The following is a 20,953-nucleotide window of genomic DNA, read 5'->3' on the forward strand; positions in this document are numbered from 1 at the left end:
CACAACTAATGTGACTGAAAATATTACATTTATAGATGCATGTTATTATCTCTGTATGAAATATGTTTCACTTCTATTTTTTATTTTTTAAAAGCCTACACTGGCTGTTTTAGTGGAAGTGCACTGTATAATTTATTGATACTTAGCCAATATTTAACACTTGAAATGCTCTACTCTACAACCTTACCTGACTAAATCTAGGTCAGTTGAATTGATATTTGGTGATTTCAAGGACACATTTTACTCCAGGCTGAACCCATACAGCTGTTTATTTTACCATGTATTTATTTCATTACTCATTTCATAACCAATTTGATTCATGTACATTTGAACTAATGGAGTTCTGTTGCATTAAGGATGCGGGCAATTCTTTTATTTTAAAATATAGTCTTGAGGTTTACTTCTTGACCTCATGATTCTTTGGATATCCCAGCTGAAGAAGAGTCTGGGGCTGCCCTGTGTCCCCCTCAGTTTTCCACTAATTCTGTTGTTCAGTCTGGGGGGCTGTTCTTCCCCCAGGCTAGTAACTGTGGCTTCCTGTTTATCTGGCTGAGGCAGCTTTTACTCCTCATTTTATGACAGACAGACCCTCACTGTCAGTAACTTCTTCCCTTCTTACAGTTACATACCAAAGTTTATAGCTAAACCAAGTGATTTGGCACGTCAGAGGTCAGAGTTCAGCAACTTAATGTCATTCTTGAGAGTTTTAAGGTCGCATGAAATGCTTTGAGAACTCAAATCCACTATTGTCCTTAAAACAGGGGTTGAAAAAGTCATTCTAACCAAACCCACACTTACCAATGATTTCCTGTTCTTCTGATCTCCAGCCGCCCCCTGTTATCTAAGCAAACCTGAGCACTTTCTATTCTTCTAATCGTTTTATTCTACTCACAATAGACACAAAAACCTGAGCGTAGATGTAAGTGACTTTGCAAAATGTCCCAAATTCAGCAGCAGTGCTGAACATGTTGCTAACAGCTCCACATTTTCCTCCCTCTGTATCTGGATAGTTTCTGCAGTAGCAAAGAACTCCACCCGTCCCTCTCCTCCTCCTCCTGTTCTGATTTCCTATTGTGTTTGACAAGGTTTGTGGTCTTGGCACATCATGAACTGCGTGTTGTCTGTTTCCATGAGCTGCGGATCTGCTTTTATTATCAAGCGAGTGAACCATGATGCATGTTTATAGTCATAGTTATGAAGCTAATAATTAGTGATATCCCATTTATTTTAAATCAGTAAGATGAGCAATGAGGTTGAACAAGGCACGAGCCTTAATCACACAGCAGGAGAGACGGAAGCTTTTTGCTTTGGTTTTATTTTGAGACCCGAAGTGTAATCTCTGTTCTTGTCTTCTGAATAATACAAACACACTCTGCTTAGGAGTTAATATTATTTTTTTTTTTGAATGTGGATTATAATCCCTTACTGTGAAAGATGAAGTGAATGAATGTACACTTGACAATGAATCAAGATGCATAATCTACATCTCCCAGTACACGAGTTGTTAAAGACACAGTAATAAGAAGAAGGATGTTTGCTCAGAGAGAAGTGTGTGGCTCTTAAAAGAGCCTTTGTTGTTGGTGAAGCTGAGCGCTTTGCGTTTACTTGGCCTTGACGGGCTTCTCGGTCTTCTTGGGCAGCAGCACAGCCTGGATGTTGGGCAGCACACCACCCTGAGCGATGGTGACTCCCCCCAGGAGCTTGTTGAGCTCCTCGTCGTTGCGCACAGCCAGCTGCAGGTGACGTGGGATGATGCGAGTCTTCTTGTTGTCGCGGGCTGCGTTGCCAGCCAGCTCCAGGATCTCAGCGGTCAGGTACTCGAGCACAGCTGCCAGGTAAACGGGGGCGCCGGCTCCCACACGCTCCGCATAGTTGCCTTTGCGCAGCAGTCTGTGGACACGACCCACGGGGAACTGAAGCCCGGCACGGGATGAGCGGGTCTTAGCCTTAGCTCTGGCTTTGCCTCCAGTTTTTCCGCGACCACTCATTTTGATGCTATCTTCTTTAGAGTATCAACACTGAAAGGAAATGTGGTCCGATCTGCTCAAAGCCTCGCTTATATTTCCGCGGAGCGCGGGCAGCTTCGTCACGCACCAATCGCAGAGAGGCTTGCGGCAGCGCGAGAATTCAATGCACTTTTCTCCAATGAGCGGCACACACCGAGGCGGGGCGGTGCTCCTCTGAACGGGGCTGAGCACCACGTGGAGCCCCTCGCCAATCACGAGCCGGAGCGGCACCGCGTCACATCCTGTCACACACTTTAAGAGCAGCGAGTCTCCTGAAGTTGCTACATTTTCTGCTATTAGCACAGGGAAAGCAAAGAGAGAAAGAATGGCAAGAACCAAGCAGACCGCTCGCAAGTCTACTGGCGGCAAAGCACCCAGGAAGCAGCTGGCCACCAAGGCCGCTCGTAAGAGCGCCCCGGCCACCGGAGGCGTCAAGAAGCCCCATCGTTACAGGCCCGGTACCGTGGCTCTTCGTGAGATCCGCCGTTACCAGAAATCCACCGAGCTGCTGATCCGCAAGCTGCCCTTCCAGCGCCTGGTCCGTGAGATCGCCCAGGACTTCAAGACCGACCTGCGCTTCCAGAGCTCTGCTGTCATGGCTCTGCAGGAGGCCAGCGAGGCTTACCTGGTCGGACTCTTCGAGGACACCAACCTGTGCGCCATCCACGCCAAGAGGGTCACCATCATGCCCAAAGACATCCAGCTGGCTCGCCGCATCCGCGGAGAGAGAGCTTAAGCGCGCTACACGCTCTCCTACCAACAAAGGCTCTTTTCAGAGCCACCTCACTCACACCAAGAGCTCGCTCCTTTTTTACTATTACATCAATCTTATAATGATACTTAAATGTTTATGCTGTTTCTATACTAGAAACTACCGTTGGCATGAAGGTGGAGTTCACTATCCCCTTCTAAGCATCAGCAGTTTTATTACAATGCCGTTCTGCTACACTTCTGTCACTTCCAATTATTAGGACTAAATCAGACTTCTACTGTAGTAACTTACAAAAATGCTTCATTACTTTGTAGCATCAATTGTTGTTTTTCTTTATCAGCAGGGAAACTGTAACCACACAGTTCAATTCTAAAACGTGTCCCTCCTTCACTTATTCATTTATCAGTTTTTCCAAAGCTCATAACATTGGAGTGCTTTGCGCTAGACCTTATGACGGAGCCTGTGCTCTCAAGTACCTCTGGTGAACTCGTTGTTTAAATGTAATAGACAGGACAGTAAGCCTAACATGTTTTTCCTTCTTATTTTTTTTTTTTTATAAATAATTTTTCAAAGTAACTTTGAGTATAGAAACACACAGTCCTGTTTAATGATCCAATACCCATAACGGCGCTGGTGACGATAGTTGGGTTGATCTTCTCACCTCTAACACTAAGAACTGACTTCTGGGAACACTGTTAAACTAATGTCACTGCACAAACTGTCTTCAGACTATTAACATTGACAACATACACACAAATGATACTGTGAGGCCTTCGCTGTCCACAACAGTCCAATCAAGGTGAGACCATAGGTATAGTGCTCCCAGAGTATCATTTGCTGCCACTTTCAAGTCAAAAAATATAGTATTGACATTTTGAGTAATCTGTTGGAAATGCAATGATCTGTGAATGCTATTTCATGCAGGAAAGCCAATATAAACCAACTTATAAAACGACATTGATTCTCAGAGATGGTTGTGATGGATGTGTGACAGGCTGTGCAGGTTGCTGGCTTCAGCTGTTTTGTCTTTGTTTGCTTGAGACCTCGTTCCAACGTGTGAAAACCTCAGTGATGAGACATGCTGTGTATTCACCAGCAAAGACATGTTGAAAGATCCCCTGTGATGTGAATGTATTTCACACCTAAGTCAGTGTTATACATTTGTACGGTGTGCTGTCTGGAATTCAGAGTTTCAAGGTAAAATCTGGCTAACAACCGATTCGATCCGGGGACCACAATAATATTTCATGGCATGACCTTTCCCTCCTTTTCTGGCTCCGTTGGAGGCACCACTGGTTATTGGCCTTTATTAAAGATTTTAACGGGAGAACTGGAAAACTGTTGGGTTGATACACACGTGTCTCAGAGAGACGTGGTACTCAATCTCATAAAGTGTACAGCAGAGGCGGAGGCAGACATTTGAAACACCCGGAGCTAAGGGTAGTATGCATGTGGGATTTTTTTTTGTAATTTTTTTTTTTTTTTTTTTGGGGGGGGGGTAGAAATGACTGAAAGATTAATAGGCTCTGTTTTGAGTTTTGTTCAAAAAAGAATGACTTCATATAGGGAAAAATATATATCACATCCGCAGGACACCTTAAACTAGTTTTTTTTAAATTAAGCAGCAAGGCAGAACAAAGTCGGGCTGTATCAAGACACGAGGACTAAACCCCAATTCAACCAGACCCAGAACTGATCCGGAATTAAAACAGGATTACAACAGTTCAAAATCAGGACTACTCTGGACTTAACCAAGACAGAACCAGAATCAGAACTAGATGATAGTAGCACTAAAAATCATCATAGACCTGCACTACACTTATTTTTTAATTCTACCAAAGTACAATATTTAGATTGAGAAAAGTTTATATAATTATTTAGCCTTGTTGTGCAAACAAGCCCGCATAACTTAATAAATATAGAATTTGAAAAATAACAAACCTAAAAAGAAACACTAGGTGCGAGATACACGAGTACCTATGATACGGTGATACTTTTGGTAAACAACCATTTGACTAACATGTGTGTTTCACCTGCTCTTGTTCTGTCCTCATTCTCCATCTCCCTCTCTTCTCCTCTCTCTCCCTCTCTGTTCCTCTCTCTCCCTCTTTGTGCTGACAATCTTCAAATATACAGTTAAAACCAGATATTTATACTCTTCTGATCAAAACACAAACACTTTTTTATTGTAACATCAAATCAGACTAAATGTTTATTTTTTTAGGTTGATAAATATAAAAAACATATTTGTTAAATTTAAGAGTAAAGAGAGAAATCGTCTGTATTTCTTAATTGCAAATCGTACCAAATTGTATTCAAAATTGAGCCACACTTATGGAGCTCCACAATTCTGTTCCTGGTGTTTTGGTTGACATCTCTTGTTTTTCCCATTTCAAAGAAACAGGCTCTGTGTTTTGCCTTATATGCATCCACAGGTGTGCCACCAATTTACTCACATGGACTCTACGAACCTATCAGAAGCTTCTTCAGCTCAGAATGGAATCGTCTGGAGTTTTCTTATTAATGAACAATAAACTTAGTGTATATGTACTCCTAAATTTGATGAAAGTGATAGACAGCTTTGTCTTTCTTTATTCTGACATTATCTAATTCAAAAGATATTTCAATATTTATTTATCCAAAACAAAACAACTTTACTCTAAATTGATGTTGTACAGTAAAAAACAGTTCTTGTGTTTTCCATAAAGTCTATGTAAATATCTGGTTTAAACTGCGAATATACTGCTGTGTATTGAAATTTCTCTTGTTTTGCATAGAAATATACTGAACAACATACAAAGCATAATATATAAAATAACATCTACCAGAGTTTTTTCTTTGAAAGAAGCTCCTTATGTCCATTCTTGTATATCAGTACATAACTGAAACAGATTTAGAGAGTTTGTTTAGCCGTGGAGGGTAACAACTGAAAATATGAAATAAACACACATGTAAGCTAAGACTCTCTAAAGAAACAGCTTTGTTGTTGTTCGGCTTTTCATTTCGCCATTTGTTGATTCACTTGAAGAGCAAGTAACGTAATATATGGGTCAAGTGATCAGTTTGATATCAGTCTTTTGTGATTCACCGTCATATTTACATCATTTGTACAGTACGGATGATTTGCTTTGGTACCTGGTCAAACTTCAGTTCTCCTCTGGCTGCGTTTCTCCAAAAGCGCACTCGAGGCAGCAGCCCCCACCCCCCTTCACCCGCTCAGTCTCTTAGTGCCTGAGCTCGGATCATACCAATATTGGGGGGGGGATTTACGCACAGTGGTAAATTCCCACAGTGTGCACTATGTGCTTCGAATACTGTGTGTAGTTTTTGTTTTATACAGTTGTCAGCCAGGCATCTAACTATGAAACAAATTACACTCCAAAAGACCCCGGGCTTTTGGAAAAACAACCCGGGCTTAAGCCCAGTAAGCCACCCCCCCGCTCCCCCATGGGTGTACAGTAAACTGTCAGTGCTACTCGACCCGCAGACACAGTCACGCTGTTCCTCACTTCCGCCAAAAGCCAGTAGATGGCGGTAGTTTCCCCCGCTCCTGTTTTCTTTTACGTCCTCAGGTGACATGTAAATGTAGGAGTCGCTCAAGTAACTCTTCAGATTCATTTCTGAACAGCAAAAATGAGTGGAAGAGGAAAAGGTGGCAAAGGACTCGGTAAAGGAGGCGCTAAGCGCCACCGTAAGGTGCTCCGTGATAACATCCAGGGCATCACTAAGCCAGCTATCCGCCGCCTGGCTCGCCGTGGTGGCGTCAAGCGTATTTCTGGTCTGATCTATGAGGAGACCCGTGGTGTGCTGAAGGTGTTCCTGGAGAACGTTATCCGCGACGCCGTCACCTACACTGAGCACGCCAAGAGGAAGACCGTGACCGCCATGGATGTGGTGTACGCTCTGAAGAGGCAGGGCCGCACTCTGTACGGCTTCGGCGGTTAAGTTTACAGTATTGATCCAAACAACAAAAGGTCCTTTTCAGGACCACCCATCTCTTCAATAGAGCTGATTCTACTCTGTGTGTGTGTGTCTTTTTCACTGGTACAAACGCTGAACATTCAGGCTGGTTGTATTGCGCTAATGTAATAGATCATCGTGCTCATTTACACAGCTGCACCGTGTGTCTCAACAAATTTTCCAGTTTGTGGGTGAGACTGAAATGTGTCTGAGAAGGTTCTCAGTGTTCCAGGTCATCGTAGTCTAAGGAGCTTGGAAAGAAGTGTTCGGACTTATTTTAAGTTGAGACTGAAATATGAAGAACAATTTCCTTTTGTCTACGGTAGCGCAAAGTCTGCGGTAACCGTAGACGGTTACGTCTTTTCGTTGGCCCGGAGTCTACGGTGACTGGACTCTGGCCCAATAAGAGCGCTGAATCCCACTGTAGACGACCAATCGTCTGTTGACGGAAGTTGTGTCACCAAAACAACAACGGGCAGCGGGACAGCGAAACGGCCAACTCCGCTGTTTTTTCTGGAAACTGGCATTTCTTTTATGTTTACAGTAAGTTATAGACTTCCCGGTCTGTAACTTGTGTTCTTAAGACGCTCCCGGATTTAGCGGAAATTACACGAGGCTGAATACCGCATGTAATCCTTTTTCTCTATGGTAAATGTTAGCTGCGCGCTAGCTAACATCTAATATATTACGCCCATTTCTAGTCTTTTCAGCGGCTACAACTGATGATGGCGACACCAGCAATTCGCCCCTGCACCTCGTCAGCAGGCCGGGTGACAAGTATGGTCTTCACCAAACCTCATCAGGAGCTGCTCAGCCGAGTCGCTGCCTTCACTCACGCGCAGAAGCTTCTTCGAGCAGAGGGTATCCACGCGCCTTCACGTCAGCAGTGCCCGGTGGTGCTTTCGGTGGCTCGTTACAAACGATGTGAGTTGTATGAAGTAGTAAGTGTGTCATATATTTAATATCATACTAAGCAGATTTACTGCACGTCCATCAAGTACACATTTACCCGTGTATGGCTATAGCTAGGTTTCATTTGACGTAGACGTGACGTCGACGTAAAGCGCGAAATTTGACTGGCGGTCGGAAGTGAAAAAGATAAGCGCAAAATCACAGACAGACAGTACGCAAAATGCCTATGTCCCGTTGTGTTTACGGATGCTCCAGTAGGTCGACCAGAGAAACCGATAAACGGTATTTTAGGGTACCAAAAATAGCCCAACGAAGAGGAGAAAAATGGAAAATTCTAACCGAAAAACGTAGGAAAAAATGGATTTTAAATTTACGTTTACAGTCGGGAGGAGCAGTCTGCCAATGCCCGTGTCTGCAGCGACCACTTCGTCAGAGGTAATGTTATGTTTGCAAACGAACTTATTAGCATTAGGTTGTCGTTAAATTCTCGTTTACTTAGTGCTTTTAAGTTAGTAGTCTAATATTGACTTGATTGGGACTATAGGCTGCCCAAGTGCTTTGGATGACGAAGAGTGAATGAGCTGCAATCACTTCTCCATCCTCCTTTGCAATTACCCAAGTCTTCAGAGGTGTCTCGTTAGACCTCTGGGAATGGTTTACCTTGAAACAAACAACTGTCACTCTAACGAAGTCCTAAGGATGTGGCATGTTTGTTGACGTTAAAGCCGCTACCGCTAACTGTTAGCGTGTTTAAGATAAAGCAATATAAGAACAAACACTCACCCTTGCAAACACCAAACTGTATCCATCACGGAGACGTTTTGTTCCAAGGTTGTGGACCCACCCGCTGACAAAAAAAATTGTACGCCTCCAGACTCTTGAAAGCTTTCATTTGCTGCCTAGTGTAGTAAGAAGTCTGGAGGACCAAGTAGTTGGTGATATCCACAGCCTCGATAGTAGGCAAATCCTTTACTCCTGTGGTGTATTCGGACATTTTCAAAGAATACGGATCACGTCCGATATATTTTTTAACTATCTGTTTATATCTCTCCCGAGAAACGGGGTCTAAAGTTGCACAATAGCTGCTCTCCTGACTCTCCACAGTGTCCTCCATGTTTACTTCCGCCCTCCACTCAAAAATCGCGCTGCCTCCGCACGTCATCAGAACCACGTGACCGCAACCCAACTATTGTCAGTACATGTTGCTCGTTGTAAACTTTTTAAAGTGTGTAACATTCACATTGGTATTATTGATGATAACGTGGATGATTCCAGCATACCTGACAGGCACTTTTGACTTTGTGTACATAGTTGATTTTGTAAAGCCTTCATTAATAATCAAGTTCACTGACCGACTATCCCGCAGTGCTGTTTTTGTGTATTCTTGTTTCATCCACTTTTATAAAGTGTCCTCTGTAAGTGAGTTGTGGAATCACCTAATGCATGCATAAGTTTAGCTTTTATCTGCCTTAGACTTACTGACCTTCTTTGAATCAGCATCACAATAGTCCTAAGAGCACTGACAAAACATATAAGTATAAATAAGTAAAATATATAGAAAGAGAAATGTGTTTGATATGTTTTTTGATTAAGTTACACACAAATAGCATTCTCTGCCAACAGGCTCACAAAACACAACTATGTAGAAACGCATAACAGACCAGAACCAAAGAAGCAATGTGTACAGACAGGTGGCAAAGACAAGTTTGGGAAGTATTTGTACAACACATGCCTCCCCAACAGCTTCAGTGTTTCCTGGAATTGATTATCTGTCTGTTATGTCAGTCTAATTTCCTCCAGATAGTCTTGGTTGAGCTCTGGTGACTGTGAAAGCCATGGTATATGATCACACCATTTTCATAATCAATTATTCATCAGAATTTCAGGAGTGGGACCACTCCTCCTTCACGCCCCCTCCGGCCTCAGGCTATAAAAGCCCCCCCCCCCTTCACCATTACCTGCTGTTCTCATTTTCAGGCCCACCCCCCTCCATTTTCCCTCTCCTCTCTTTTCCTTTCCTTCATTCCTTTCTCGTTAGTACATGGGGATCTGCCCGGCCTGGGAGCCGTTGCCAGTCCCCTTCGAGGCCTTCCCCAAACCGCAGCACCAGTTCACACTTCCTCGTCCCTCACCGCCCATCGTTACCGAGGATGTGGTCCCAGCTAGTGAAATACTTATTCACTGGACAAAGATAATCTCTCACAGCAACTTTGTACTGCTTTTTCGACTCTTTTTCCTTTGCTGCCCAACATGGCAGCAAAGTGCAACAATGTCTCTCCGTGTAGGGGTCAAGAGTTCAGGTTATGCCTTTAATTTCTTGCCTGTCTGTAAATGACAGTGTCATGGTATGAAAATCTAAGTGTCCGTTTTGCTTAGGAAGGTGAAATGATCCACAGCTGTCTGTGTGGTGCTGGAAGCCATGAGCTGCTGTAACTCTCTAAATATTAAATGAGATCTTCAATGCTTCCTTTATATTCCAGCTTAAGTATGGACCATCCTTGATCCATGTTATTATAATTCCATCTCATAATTCATAGTGACAAACCATCCCGGCATTCATGACAATCATCAACAAAACTGACAAAGGACCACACCTAATCTTTTTTTTTTTTTTTTTTTTTTACCTTAATATTGACATTTTTCACAAGTGGTTCTTTTTTTTATATGGCCTGCATGAAATAATCCGGCAAAATGGATTAGGTAAGATGATCATTTTGTAGTTCATCGTCTGGACACTGAACACCACAGATGTAGCTGAGTGTAGGCGGATTCAAAGTGTCAACATGTCATTTTTTTGTGTCTTATAAGTTTATTCCTCAGAAAAAATTTCAGCTGACTAACATGCTCTTCCTTGCTGCTGGTATTTTTAGACACAAAGGCAACATTTTAAATAAAACACTTCAACACAAAATCTTTTTTTTTTTCTTTTTATAAAATTCTCTTTAATCTTTATCTTCATACAAATGTGCAGGGCATATCCAGTGATGGTCATTACAAGAACAAAAAAATGAATAAATAAATAAGTCTGTAAATAAACATAATAGGTTTGCTAGAGCACAGTAGTGCTTGTTTTATTTAAAATGATCACGAAACAGTAGACGAGAAATCTTTGGCTAGAAATTTACGTGCAAAATGGTTCTGATTTCTTCATGATGTCTCCACAGAGCCAATCAGGAGAGTCTTCAGCATCAAACTGATCTGGACTCGGTGTTTAAGGTTTGTACATGTACCCATACCTCCTTTTTAAATTGTTTTTATGTTGCAAAGTCCCATGATCATTAAAAAATGGTAAAATTCCACAAATGATTAGACAGTGAATTAGTTTCACTTTATTTTTTATTTATAAAGCACTTTTCAAAACAAAGTTTCAGACTGCTGATGAAGAAGAGAAGCAATAATGGCAATTAAAAAAAATAATCTGCAAAAGGTTAAAATTTTGTGATTCACAGTATCAAAAACTGAGCTAATGAGCAGCAGATCATTTGAGACCTTGATGAAAGCAGTCTCAGGATTATGATGTGATGAAACAGATTGAAATTTTCCAAGGATCTGAGTTTTTGTTTATATCATCAATGAATTGAGTGGCAAAAGATTGTTCCTCGAAAATTGTGGGTAAAAAGAGATAAAACTACTTAAAATTGATGGATCAAAACAGGTCTTTTTTTATATACATATGTATTTATATATCACATTTTTTTCAGAAAAGCAAATTAATGTTAATAACCTATGTTCTTATATGAATAAGAACCAAACTGACAGTCCACAAAAAATATCCAGTAATGTTATAAAACAATAACATGTTGGAATTATATTTTTTTGACTGGCAGGAGTTTCATTTTAAAATGTTACTTGCATAAATTTTAACACTTCATTTTTTTGTTAAATTAAAAAAAAACACAAAGCAAATCTTGTGAAAATCTTGTTTTTACTATGAAGATCTGAATTTTCATGAATTCAGATTGTCATTTTTTTCCAGAGGCTGGAGGACATTAACACGTTTGTGAAGAACGAGCTGCAGGAGATGCAGAATGATCTGAATCCAGATTATTCAGAGTGTCAGAGGGATGAAGAGGAGGTGTTGGACAGTGAGGAAGAGAAGCAGAGAAGGAGCAGCAGAGAGGCATTTCTGAAACTTGCAGTTAACTTCCTGAGAATAATGAAACAGGAGGAGCTGGCTGACTGTCTGCAGAGCAGTGAGAGGATTTTTCTTCATAAATTCAGTCTTTACAGGAATGAAATTGTCATATTTTCTATAATCATAACACTCATGTTTCTGGTGCTTTCCTGTAGAAAATCCTGATCCACTTTGTGAGAATACATTTAAATGTAACCTAAAGAAGAAGTTCCAGTGTGTGTTTGAGGGGATTGCTAAACCAGGAACCCGAATCACTCTAAATGAGATCTACACAGAGCTCTACATCTCAGATGGAGGGACCGGAGAGGTCAACACTGAACATGAGGTCAGACAGATTGAAATGTTTTCCTGGAAACCAAACGGACCAGAAACATCAATCAGGTGTGAAGACATCTTTAAAGCTTCGACTGAAAGAGACAAACCAATCAGAACAGTTCTGACCAAAGGAGTGGCTGGCATCGGGAAAACACTCCTGACACAAAAGTTCACTTTGGACTGGGCTGAAGACAAGACCAACTAGAACATCCAGTTCATTTTTCCATTCACAGTCAGAGAGCTGAATTTACTGAAGGATAAAAAGTTCAGCTTAGTGGGATTTATTCATCACTTCTTCACTGAAATCAAAGAAGCAGGAATCTGTAACTTTAAAAAGTTCAAAGTTGTGTTCATCTTTGATGGTCTGGATGAGTGTCGACTTCCTCTGAACTTCCACATCACTGAGATCCTCACTGATGTTACAGAGTCCACATCAGTGGATGTGCTGCTGACAAACCTCATCAGGGGAAAGTTGCTTCCTTCTGCTCACATCTGGATAACCACATGACCTGCAGCAGCCAATCAGATCCCTGCTGAGTATATAGACATGGTTACAGAGGTCAGAGGGTTCACTGACCCACAGAAGGAAGAGTATTTCAGGAAAAGACTCAGAGACAAGGAAGAGGCCAACACCATAATCTCTCACATCAAGACATCACGAAGCCTCCACATCATGTGTCACATCCCAATCTTCTGCTGGATCACTGTTACAGTTCTAGAGAGTGTGTTAAAAACCAAACAGGCTGGAGGAAAGCTGCCCAAGACACTGCCTGAGATGTACATTCACTTCCTGGTGGTTCAGACCAAAGTGAAGAACATCAAGTATGATGGAGGAGCTGAGACAGATCCTCTCTGGAGTCCAGAGAGCAGGAAGATGATTGAAGCACTGGGGAAACTGGCTTTTGAGCAGCTGCAGAAAGGAAACCTGATCTTCTATGAATCAGACCTGACAGAGTGTGGAATTAATGTCAAAGAGGCCTCAGTGTACTCAGGAGTGTTCACACAGATCTTTAAAGAGGAGAGAGGGCTGTACCAGGACAAGGTGTACTGTTTTGTCCATCTGAGCATTCAGGAGTTTCTAGCTGCTCTTCATGCCCATTTGACATTCATCAACTCTGGTATCAACCTGCTGGAAGAAGAACAAATATCATCAGTGCAGACTTATGAGTTTCCAGTAAGACAGTTCTATCAGAGTGCTGTGGACAAGGCTTTAAAGAGTCCAAATGGACATCTGGACTTGTTTCTTCGCTTCTTCCTGGGTCTTTCAATGCCAGCCAGTTGGGATTTCCTACAAGATCTGCCACACAAACCGGAAACAGTTTACAGATAAATCAGGAAACAGTTCAGTATGTTTAAAAAAAAGATGAATGATACTCTCTCTCCAGAGAAAAGCATCAATCTGCTCCACCATTTGAATGAACTGAAGGATGACCCAATAGTGAAGGAGGTCCAACATCACCTGAGTTCAGGACACCTGTCTAAAGTTAATCTCTCTCGTGGTCAGTGGTCAGCTCTGCTCTTCATCTTACTGTCATCAGAAACAGGTGTGGATGTGTTTGACTTGAGGAAATACTCAGTTTCAGAAGAGGCTCTTCTGCAGCTGCTGCCAGTGGTCAAAGCCTGTAAGAAAGCCCAGTAAGTATCCAGTTTAATCCTGGCAAGAAATTGCTTAGTGTTTATTTATAAGAGTTTGGAAAGTTCACTGATATTCATGTCTTTCTAGGTTAAGCGGCTGTAACCTCACAGAGAGAAGCTGTGAAGCTCTTTCCTCAATTTTAATTTCCCAGTCCTCCAGACTGAGAGAGCTGGACATGAGTAACAACAACCTCCAGGACTCAGGAGTGAAGCTGCTTTGTGTTGGACTCGGGAGTCCTCACTGTATGCTGGAAACTCTCAGGTTAGCTGATGCTTTGTTTCAGGAGATTTGGATATTTCACAACTATCATTATTTTATAGATTTAAGATGATGTTTCTGTTCTGGTGTAAGCTCTGAAAGAGTATAATAGAGTAGAATTGAAACACACACTTCACAAATCACAAAAATATAACTTTATTTATCCATTTGTCCATCATAGCAAAAAAGACAAAGTAAATGCTTTTTGTTCTTTTTTTAAACTGAGTGCAGAAAAGCCAGTTTGTTTGTTTTTTAACAACTTTAACTGAAATCAGAATCTGTTCATTCGACTGCATGTACATCATCAAATTCAGAGCAGTTCCTTACAATGATGTAACATGTTGTATGTTTGAAGGCTGTCAGGCTGTCAGATCACAGGGACAGGCTTCACCTCTCTGGCCACAGCTCTGCGCTCCAATCCCTCCTATTTGAAAGAGTTGGACTTGAGGTATAATCACCCAGGAGACTCAGAAATGAAGCTTTTGTCTGCTCTAAAGGAGGATCCACATGTGACACTGGACATACTCTGGTAGGAAAACAGGAAATAAAGCTGGGAATATTTTTTCTTTCCTCCAACATAGTGTGAGGTAACCACTGACCTGATTGCAGATAGTTTTTTCTGCAAATGTTATGAAACATTTACTAAAAATATTTTCCACAGCATCAAGTGACTTCATCCTCACTCTGTCATGTGAACAGGACATGAGGCAAGCAGAGAGTGCTCTAATGAGGCTGGAAATAACCGAAGCAACCAAAAAAACAAAAACAAAAAAAACAATAATACGAACAACATTAACTGATACCAAACAGGCTAACAGAGATTACATACACCGAGAGAAAGGGGTAAACAAAGAGCAGAGTGAGACGCAGACAGTATAGTCACTGGTGGAGATCAGGGCTGAGTGGGCACACCCGGAGAACACAGCAGGACAGAAACTAATTGATTAGACAGGGGAAGCAAAACTGAACATGGCACACAAAAGACAAGGACCTGTCAAAATAAAACAGGAATTAACCGGATACTGACTGTGACAATGACACATGAACTTGACAAGGACATAAAGGTAGACAAGCATGGAGACAGACTCTAGGAGTGACACAGGGAAAGCAGGGAACAAACTGAAACTCCAGAAATCAAAATAAACAATTACTATAACCAGGAATACGAAAGAGCAGAAATAAAACTAAGCACAATTTTCATAATATGTAATGAAGAAACCCAGGAGCACTAAATCAAAGACACCTTACCATCAAAACTCTCAATTATAAAAATCAGACAATAGTAAAGTTCCCCCTGGACCTTTTTAGGGGAACATTCACTCTTTTTGCCATTTTAAATAAACAGAACAAAATCAATGTATAGTTACAACCATACAGTCACAAAATACTAAGAAGGAAATACAGTCATGGTTGAAATAAATGCAAAGATATCTGTGTTAGGTTGTAGAAGCAGGAGGCAAGCTGGACACACATGTTCTTTCAGTGAAGTCACCACATACCTGGACAGTTGACTTTGAACACACAATGTCCTCAGCAGTGTTGGGGAAGTGACTTTGAAAAAGTAATTAGTTATATTTCCTAGTTACTGTTTCAAAAAAGTAACTGAGTTAGTAACTCAGTTACAATATTAGAAAGGTAACTAATTACTAGGAAAAGTAACTATTGCGTTACTTTAAAAGAATGTTGAGCCCTCTGGGGTCCAGAGTATAATTTTCTGTTTTTGCTAACTTTTGATTTGACCTCTACAGTTCACCTTTAAAAACTGCTTATCTTGCCTTGTTCGGTATCATTCTTTTCAGCACAACCTCACATATCTGAACTTACAGTAATTTCTTTATTTTGACATACTGTATTAACACAATTGTTCTAAAATCAGATGACAAAAAAACATAAAATCTGAGTAGAAAGAAATTTAGATTTTTTACTGTAACAACCACAAACATGTTTAATGAATCCAATTTCACAACTTGAAATACAGATATAAATTTTCAATTTTAAAATCCTATGCAAACAACAAAGTTGTTTGCAACCATTTACCTTTTACCTTTTTTTAATAACCATTTCAAACTATTTACACAACAGTCAGGTGTTCTGCATTAAATAAGATGCCACACAAATTATTTGTGCCACTCCAAAAAACAATTTCTGTCGACTATAAAGGAGAACATCACAAGACTGATACCTGCAGGCTTGACAACAGGAGGTGTATCAGTCCTCCTGTTATCTACCTGGAGACACCGTTTACACTGTAAACTGCCTTTGGTGGCTTTTTTGGCAGCACCTATGACATTCAGCAGTCACCTCATTCACTCACTCTTAAAACTTCCCCCTCTTCCTAAACAGCCAAATGTGATGTTGGCATATCATTTTTTGATTGGTCAACATGGTGCATTTTTCCATCAACATGAAAGGGCTGGGTTTTTTGTTTTTTGTTTTTTTATCGTGACTGGTTTTACGTGGCCTATCAACACATTTTAAAAACTGGCACATAGCACCTTGTTGCTTTGTCATCTTAAAGTGGTCATGTGATTGGTTTACCACAACTACTTTATTCTTCCTCAGCCAATCAGCAGCACTAATGTGATAATTTCTTCATAAACCAATGTGAAATCAATTAAACCGTTTCTTCATTATCTTGTGAAGAAATGAGACCACATAGTAAACTAGAATTTTCTATTTAGATTATTTGGATAATTTTGCTCTCAGTAAAATTGGCATAGACCAGCTGTAACAGCACCAACCTCATGATTAATTTATAATATTTGGTGCTAAATAAAAGTTACCAAAGGGGACGACAGTTTAGATTAATTAAATTATTTGTTTACTTGAAACAGAATTTGGCTTCATAAGTCAGGTTGTAATTCATCTGTGTTAACTAGCATTAGACAATGTACTGGGATGAAGAACATCAGATTTGAGAATTAAAACTGGAAAATCTGTCCATAAATCAAATACATGCTCATGCTGACTGATTCTGATGATGAACTGATTTTCCACTGACTGGAAAATGTACAAATTTGGCTGTGTTAACACTAAACTACCAAGGAGATCATTTTTACCCATCACCATTTTAAAATACTGTAACTCTGTTAGATGAAGTCATCACTCATACATCACAACTTCTCCTATCATGGCTTTATTCATCATGTAGTGAATTTGAGGATGTGTGGGGAAAAATAAAATATGACCACTTACATCTAGAATCACCACAGGAGATATTTTCATCTTGCAGAAATCTATGTAAAAAAAAAACTAAAAAAAAACTGTGGCAGTCCTGGTTGCCCAGGAACAAATTTACATACATTTTCATGTGCACATAAAAGGAAATTAACCAAATCACATAACATCACTTTGGTGTTTGTGTTTAGCGTTGGTGGTGCACCTTAGATCTGAATGCATGTGAACTGAATGTGAATACAAAGCCTGTATGCTTATATTTATATGTTAACATTTATTCTAATTCAATTCCCTTTTAAATAATCATTGTTGATGATTATGTCATTAAGATTTATTACTTTCTTTTTCTCATTCACACTCATCATCACACTGCCTGCATCCTTGGATGTTTAAGCTTCAGACCACAAAATATGAGGACCACATTTACTGTTACACATTAGCTCTAATTAATAATTTGCTAATAGGTTGTTAGAGTTGAGTGTTTATGCACTGTGTCTTATTGACCCTTTTAGATTTCTGTGATCTGACGCTGGGTCCAAACACAGCACACAGGAAACACAGCAAACTGTCTGACGACAACAAGGAGGTGAGGTACATGGAAGAAGACCAGCTGTATCCTGATCATGATCTTAGGTTTGATCACTGGCCTCAGCTGCTGTGTACCAACAGTCTGAGTGGTCGCTGTTACTGGGAGGTAGAGTGGAGAGGAGAGGTTCATGTTGCTGTAACTTATGGAGGAATCGGACGGAAAGGAGAAGAGGATGAAAGCAGGTTTGGAAGGACTTATCAATCCTGGAGTCTCTACTGCAGTGATAAAAGGGGTTACTATGGAAATCATGATTACGTAGGAAGAGCCATCCCTCTTCTCCCTTCAGCTCATTCTCACAAAGTAGCAGTGTATGTGGACTGTTCTGCAGGAACTGTGTCCTTCTACAGTGTCTCCTCTGACAAACTGATCCACCTCCTCACCTTCAACACCACCTTCACTGAACCTGTGTATGCTGGGTTTAGAGTGACGCCTGACTCTATTATCCACCTCTGTGCTGACTCAGAATAATGAACTTACTGTGGTGTTTCATACTTTTTCTTAGTTAAATATTGTGAATGTTAAATATATCAGGTAAATTGTCTCATACATTGTACATATATTAGTTTGTTTTGCAGTCCAGAGATTCTCCTGAAAACATGTCTTTCATCATCTTATTGTCTTTGGTGCCTATTTTTTAAGAGCAGTTATCAGTTTCTATTAATATATTGCATTACAAATACCTACAGGAATTCGCTTTAAAATCTGTTGCATTACTATAATCAAACATTACATTTGTTCCATTATATACATTTTAATCATGTTTAGACTGATGGATGAAATCTTTGGAACAGAAAATTAAGACATTTTAGACATTGTTGTGTTACGCTCTTTGAGGAGGAGAGCTGCAGGCTTTAAATATTTTGGGTTTAGGCTTCTTTAATTTTTTTACATTGCATAGCTATACATTTGTGTTTCTCTCTGCTGTTATGCAAATTAAGGAACAATTCACTACAAGTAATTCGTGGAAAAAGGCGATATCACCACCATGTGACCAGTTTTCACAATTTATCCAGATGGTTCTGGATTCATAAACACTTTATTCGTCTTTGTCGATCCAAATGTAGCTTCAAAAACTTAGAAATAATATAAGTGCAGTTTATGGAGGTTGTAACTGGAAGCTTTGGAGACGTCTCTCTTCATTTCATATTCAGTAAAAACAGTGACTTATAGATGACCTTTAGTCTGTTTCTTGACTGATCTAAGGAGCTTGGAAAGAAAAGCGTCTGGACTTCTTCAAGTTAACTTAAAGAAGTCCAGACGCTTTTCTTTCCAAGCTCCTTAGACTAAGATGACCTGGATGACTGAGAACCTTCACAGACATATTTCTCGACTGATCAGAAACTGTTTTACAATCTCAGAGTTGGATTTTTTTTTTTTTTTTTTTTTTTTTTTTTGGAGGGGGGTTTCTATGTAAAAAAAAAAATAGTCCTGAATTGTAACAGAAAAGGGAAGGTGACGAAAAAAGAAATACGATGTAAACAGTGGGATTTTTTTCTTGTTGACTTGTTGCATATGAAACAAACACTGAGACAGTGTCAGTGTATAAGGTGTGTTGACTTCTCCCATGTATATATGTGTGTAATTAACTTTAAACCTTTGTCAGTTTAAATATTCTCCAATTGAATTTAAAAACAGCTGTTTTTTTTTAAATAAATGAAAAACGGCTGTTCATCTGTTACTGTGTTGCAATGTTTATATAAAACAAAATGAAACTGTTTATATCTGGATAAACTGTACAGACAGTTCAGAGAGTTAAAAACAAAGAGGAGGAACAGAGGAAAAAACAGACAGCAAGATGTTTTTAAAGTGTCTTTGTAAACATTTATACAACAGGTGTATTTATAGCATACAGGTGTGTTATGCTGCAGGTTAGTCAAGTGGAGCGTGCGTCTGTCCTCTCAGTGAGTGAGACAGTAGACAGCGGGTAGGAGGGCTTTGCAAGTGCATCACAAAAACACATAAATATGCCTGACACCCATAAACGAAGCAGCATCTGGCTGCAGTTTAAAGACTTTTTTGTCTCGGTCTTGTTTCGACTTTGTCTTGGTCTCGATACCCTCTGGTCTTGGTATTGGTTTAGGCGGTCTTGACTACAAGTCTACAGTATATGAGGAGAAAAAGCGAGAAGCAGAAAAACTCATTCTAACTTTCATTCGGACAGTTTCTCCTCTCATCACATAAATACCGGAGCAGTGACAGAGACCGTGGCTGCAGCGTGTTTCTCATCATGGCACAAAATACTGAGAAGCATCCAAACTTTTGTAGGCCTTCTAATTGGGGCCTTTCTAATGCGGAGAGGTAGATTGTTCCACATTTTCGGCGCCACAACCGCAAATGCCCGATCCCCTCTGTGAACCATTCTAGACTTGTGTAAGGTAAAGAGCAAATGATCACTTGATCGAAGGGCTCTGGAGGGTGTGTAAAGCTGCAAAAGTTCAGACAAATAGTCTGGTGCCTGACCATTTAGCGCTTTGAGTCAAAAGTAAGATTTTAAATTTAATTCTAAAATGCACTGGAAGCCAATGAAGGGAAGCAAGCACTGGAATAATATGTTGGTGTCTCTTCACACCAGTCAATGACAAATGGCTAATATTTTCTGTGTGTTGATACATTTGATTTTTGTGAGAGAAACTGTTGTTTGTTATATTTAATGTTAGGGGTGATAATATGTTTACATGCTTTGTAAAGTTTTTGCGTATTTCACGGGTAAAGCTTTCAACTGCATCAATCTTATGTGTCAGGACAGAGACCTGACTGGAACGCCAAAGCTGATTACATGAACTGTCACACTCTTACAGTCCATTCTTGGATTAAGTCTTGGTGAAAAGCTCTGGTGACTCAATGCTTTTCTGGTCTGGTTTTTTTTGTAAAACAAAAATAAGGACAACAGACAAACAGAAAAACAGAGCTGCTGCTGTTAGTCCCAGTCCAGTGTAAAATATGGTCCATCCCCAGCTCTCTGCTTGTGGACTCCAAGCTGTTCTCTGATGTTGGACTTGATCGGCAGCTCCTGTGAAAGACTAGACTTAAAATGAAGACCATCTGGACTTTAACTTATGTTTATCGCCATGTACAACATAATACAGTTCTTAACAGCCCTCATTCACTTCTTGTTTATTTAAATAAAGATAAACAACAACAAAAAGATAGGTGGCACGGTGGTTAGCACTGTTGCCGCACAGCATGAAGGTCCTGAGTTCAATTCCACCATCATCATGGCACCATTCCACGGTCTTTCTGTGTGGAGTTTGCA

At 40.3% G+C, this 20,953-nt stretch overlaps 3 protein-coding genes and 1 pseudogene across 3 annotated transcripts in view; 2 read left to right on the top strand and 2 right to left on the bottom strand.

Annotated features, from left to right (window-relative positions):
• LOC100696232 (histone H4-like) overlaps window positions 1-20,953 on the bottom strand; it is a 144,120-nt pseudogene that overhangs the window by 91,998 nt on the left and 31,169 nt on the right.
• LOC109198961 (histone H2A) lies at window positions 1,552-2,003 on the bottom strand. The gene has a single exon (XM_019354324.2). The coding sequence runs from the start codon at window positions 1,986-1,988 to the stop codon at window positions 1,602-1,604; it is 387 nt and encodes a 128-aa protein (XP_019209869.1). The 5' UTR covers window positions 1,989-2,003; the 3' UTR covers window positions 1,552-1,601.
• LOC100692733 (histone H3) lies at window positions 2,296-2,788 on the top strand. Its single transcript, XM_003451166.5, has one exon. The coding sequence runs from the start codon at window positions 2,332-2,334 to the stop codon at window positions 2,740-2,742; it is 411 nt and encodes a 136-aa protein (XP_003451214.1). The 5' UTR covers window positions 2,296-2,331; the 3' UTR covers window positions 2,743-2,788.
• Window positions 6,314-20,953, top strand: part of LOC102078282 (histone H4) — an 83,813-nt gene continuing 69,173 nt past the window's right edge. The window contains exons 1-5 of the mRNA XM_025902335.1: window positions 6,314-7,221; window positions 7,380-7,602; window positions 10,755-10,806; window positions 11,567-11,783; window positions 11,881-13,675. Of these exons, the coding sequence (XP_025758120.1) occupies window positions 6,352-6,663 (312 nt within the window). The 5' untranslated portion in view covers window positions 6,314-6,351 and the 3' untranslated portion in view covers window positions 6,664-7,221; window positions 7,380-7,602; window positions 10,755-10,806; window positions 11,567-11,783; window positions 11,881-13,675. The remainder of the gene's footprint in view (window positions 7,222-7,379; window positions 7,603-10,754; window positions 10,807-11,566; window positions 11,784-11,880; window positions 13,676-20,953) is intronic.

Source organism: Oreochromis niloticus, linkage group LG3 (genome assembly GCF_001858045.2).
Source record: "Oreochromis niloticus isolate F11D_XX linkage group LG3, O_niloticus_UMD_NMBU, whole genome shotgun sequence".
NCBI classification, from domain to species: Eukaryota; Metazoa; Chordata; class Actinopteri; order Cichliformes; family Cichlidae; genus Oreochromis; species Oreochromis niloticus.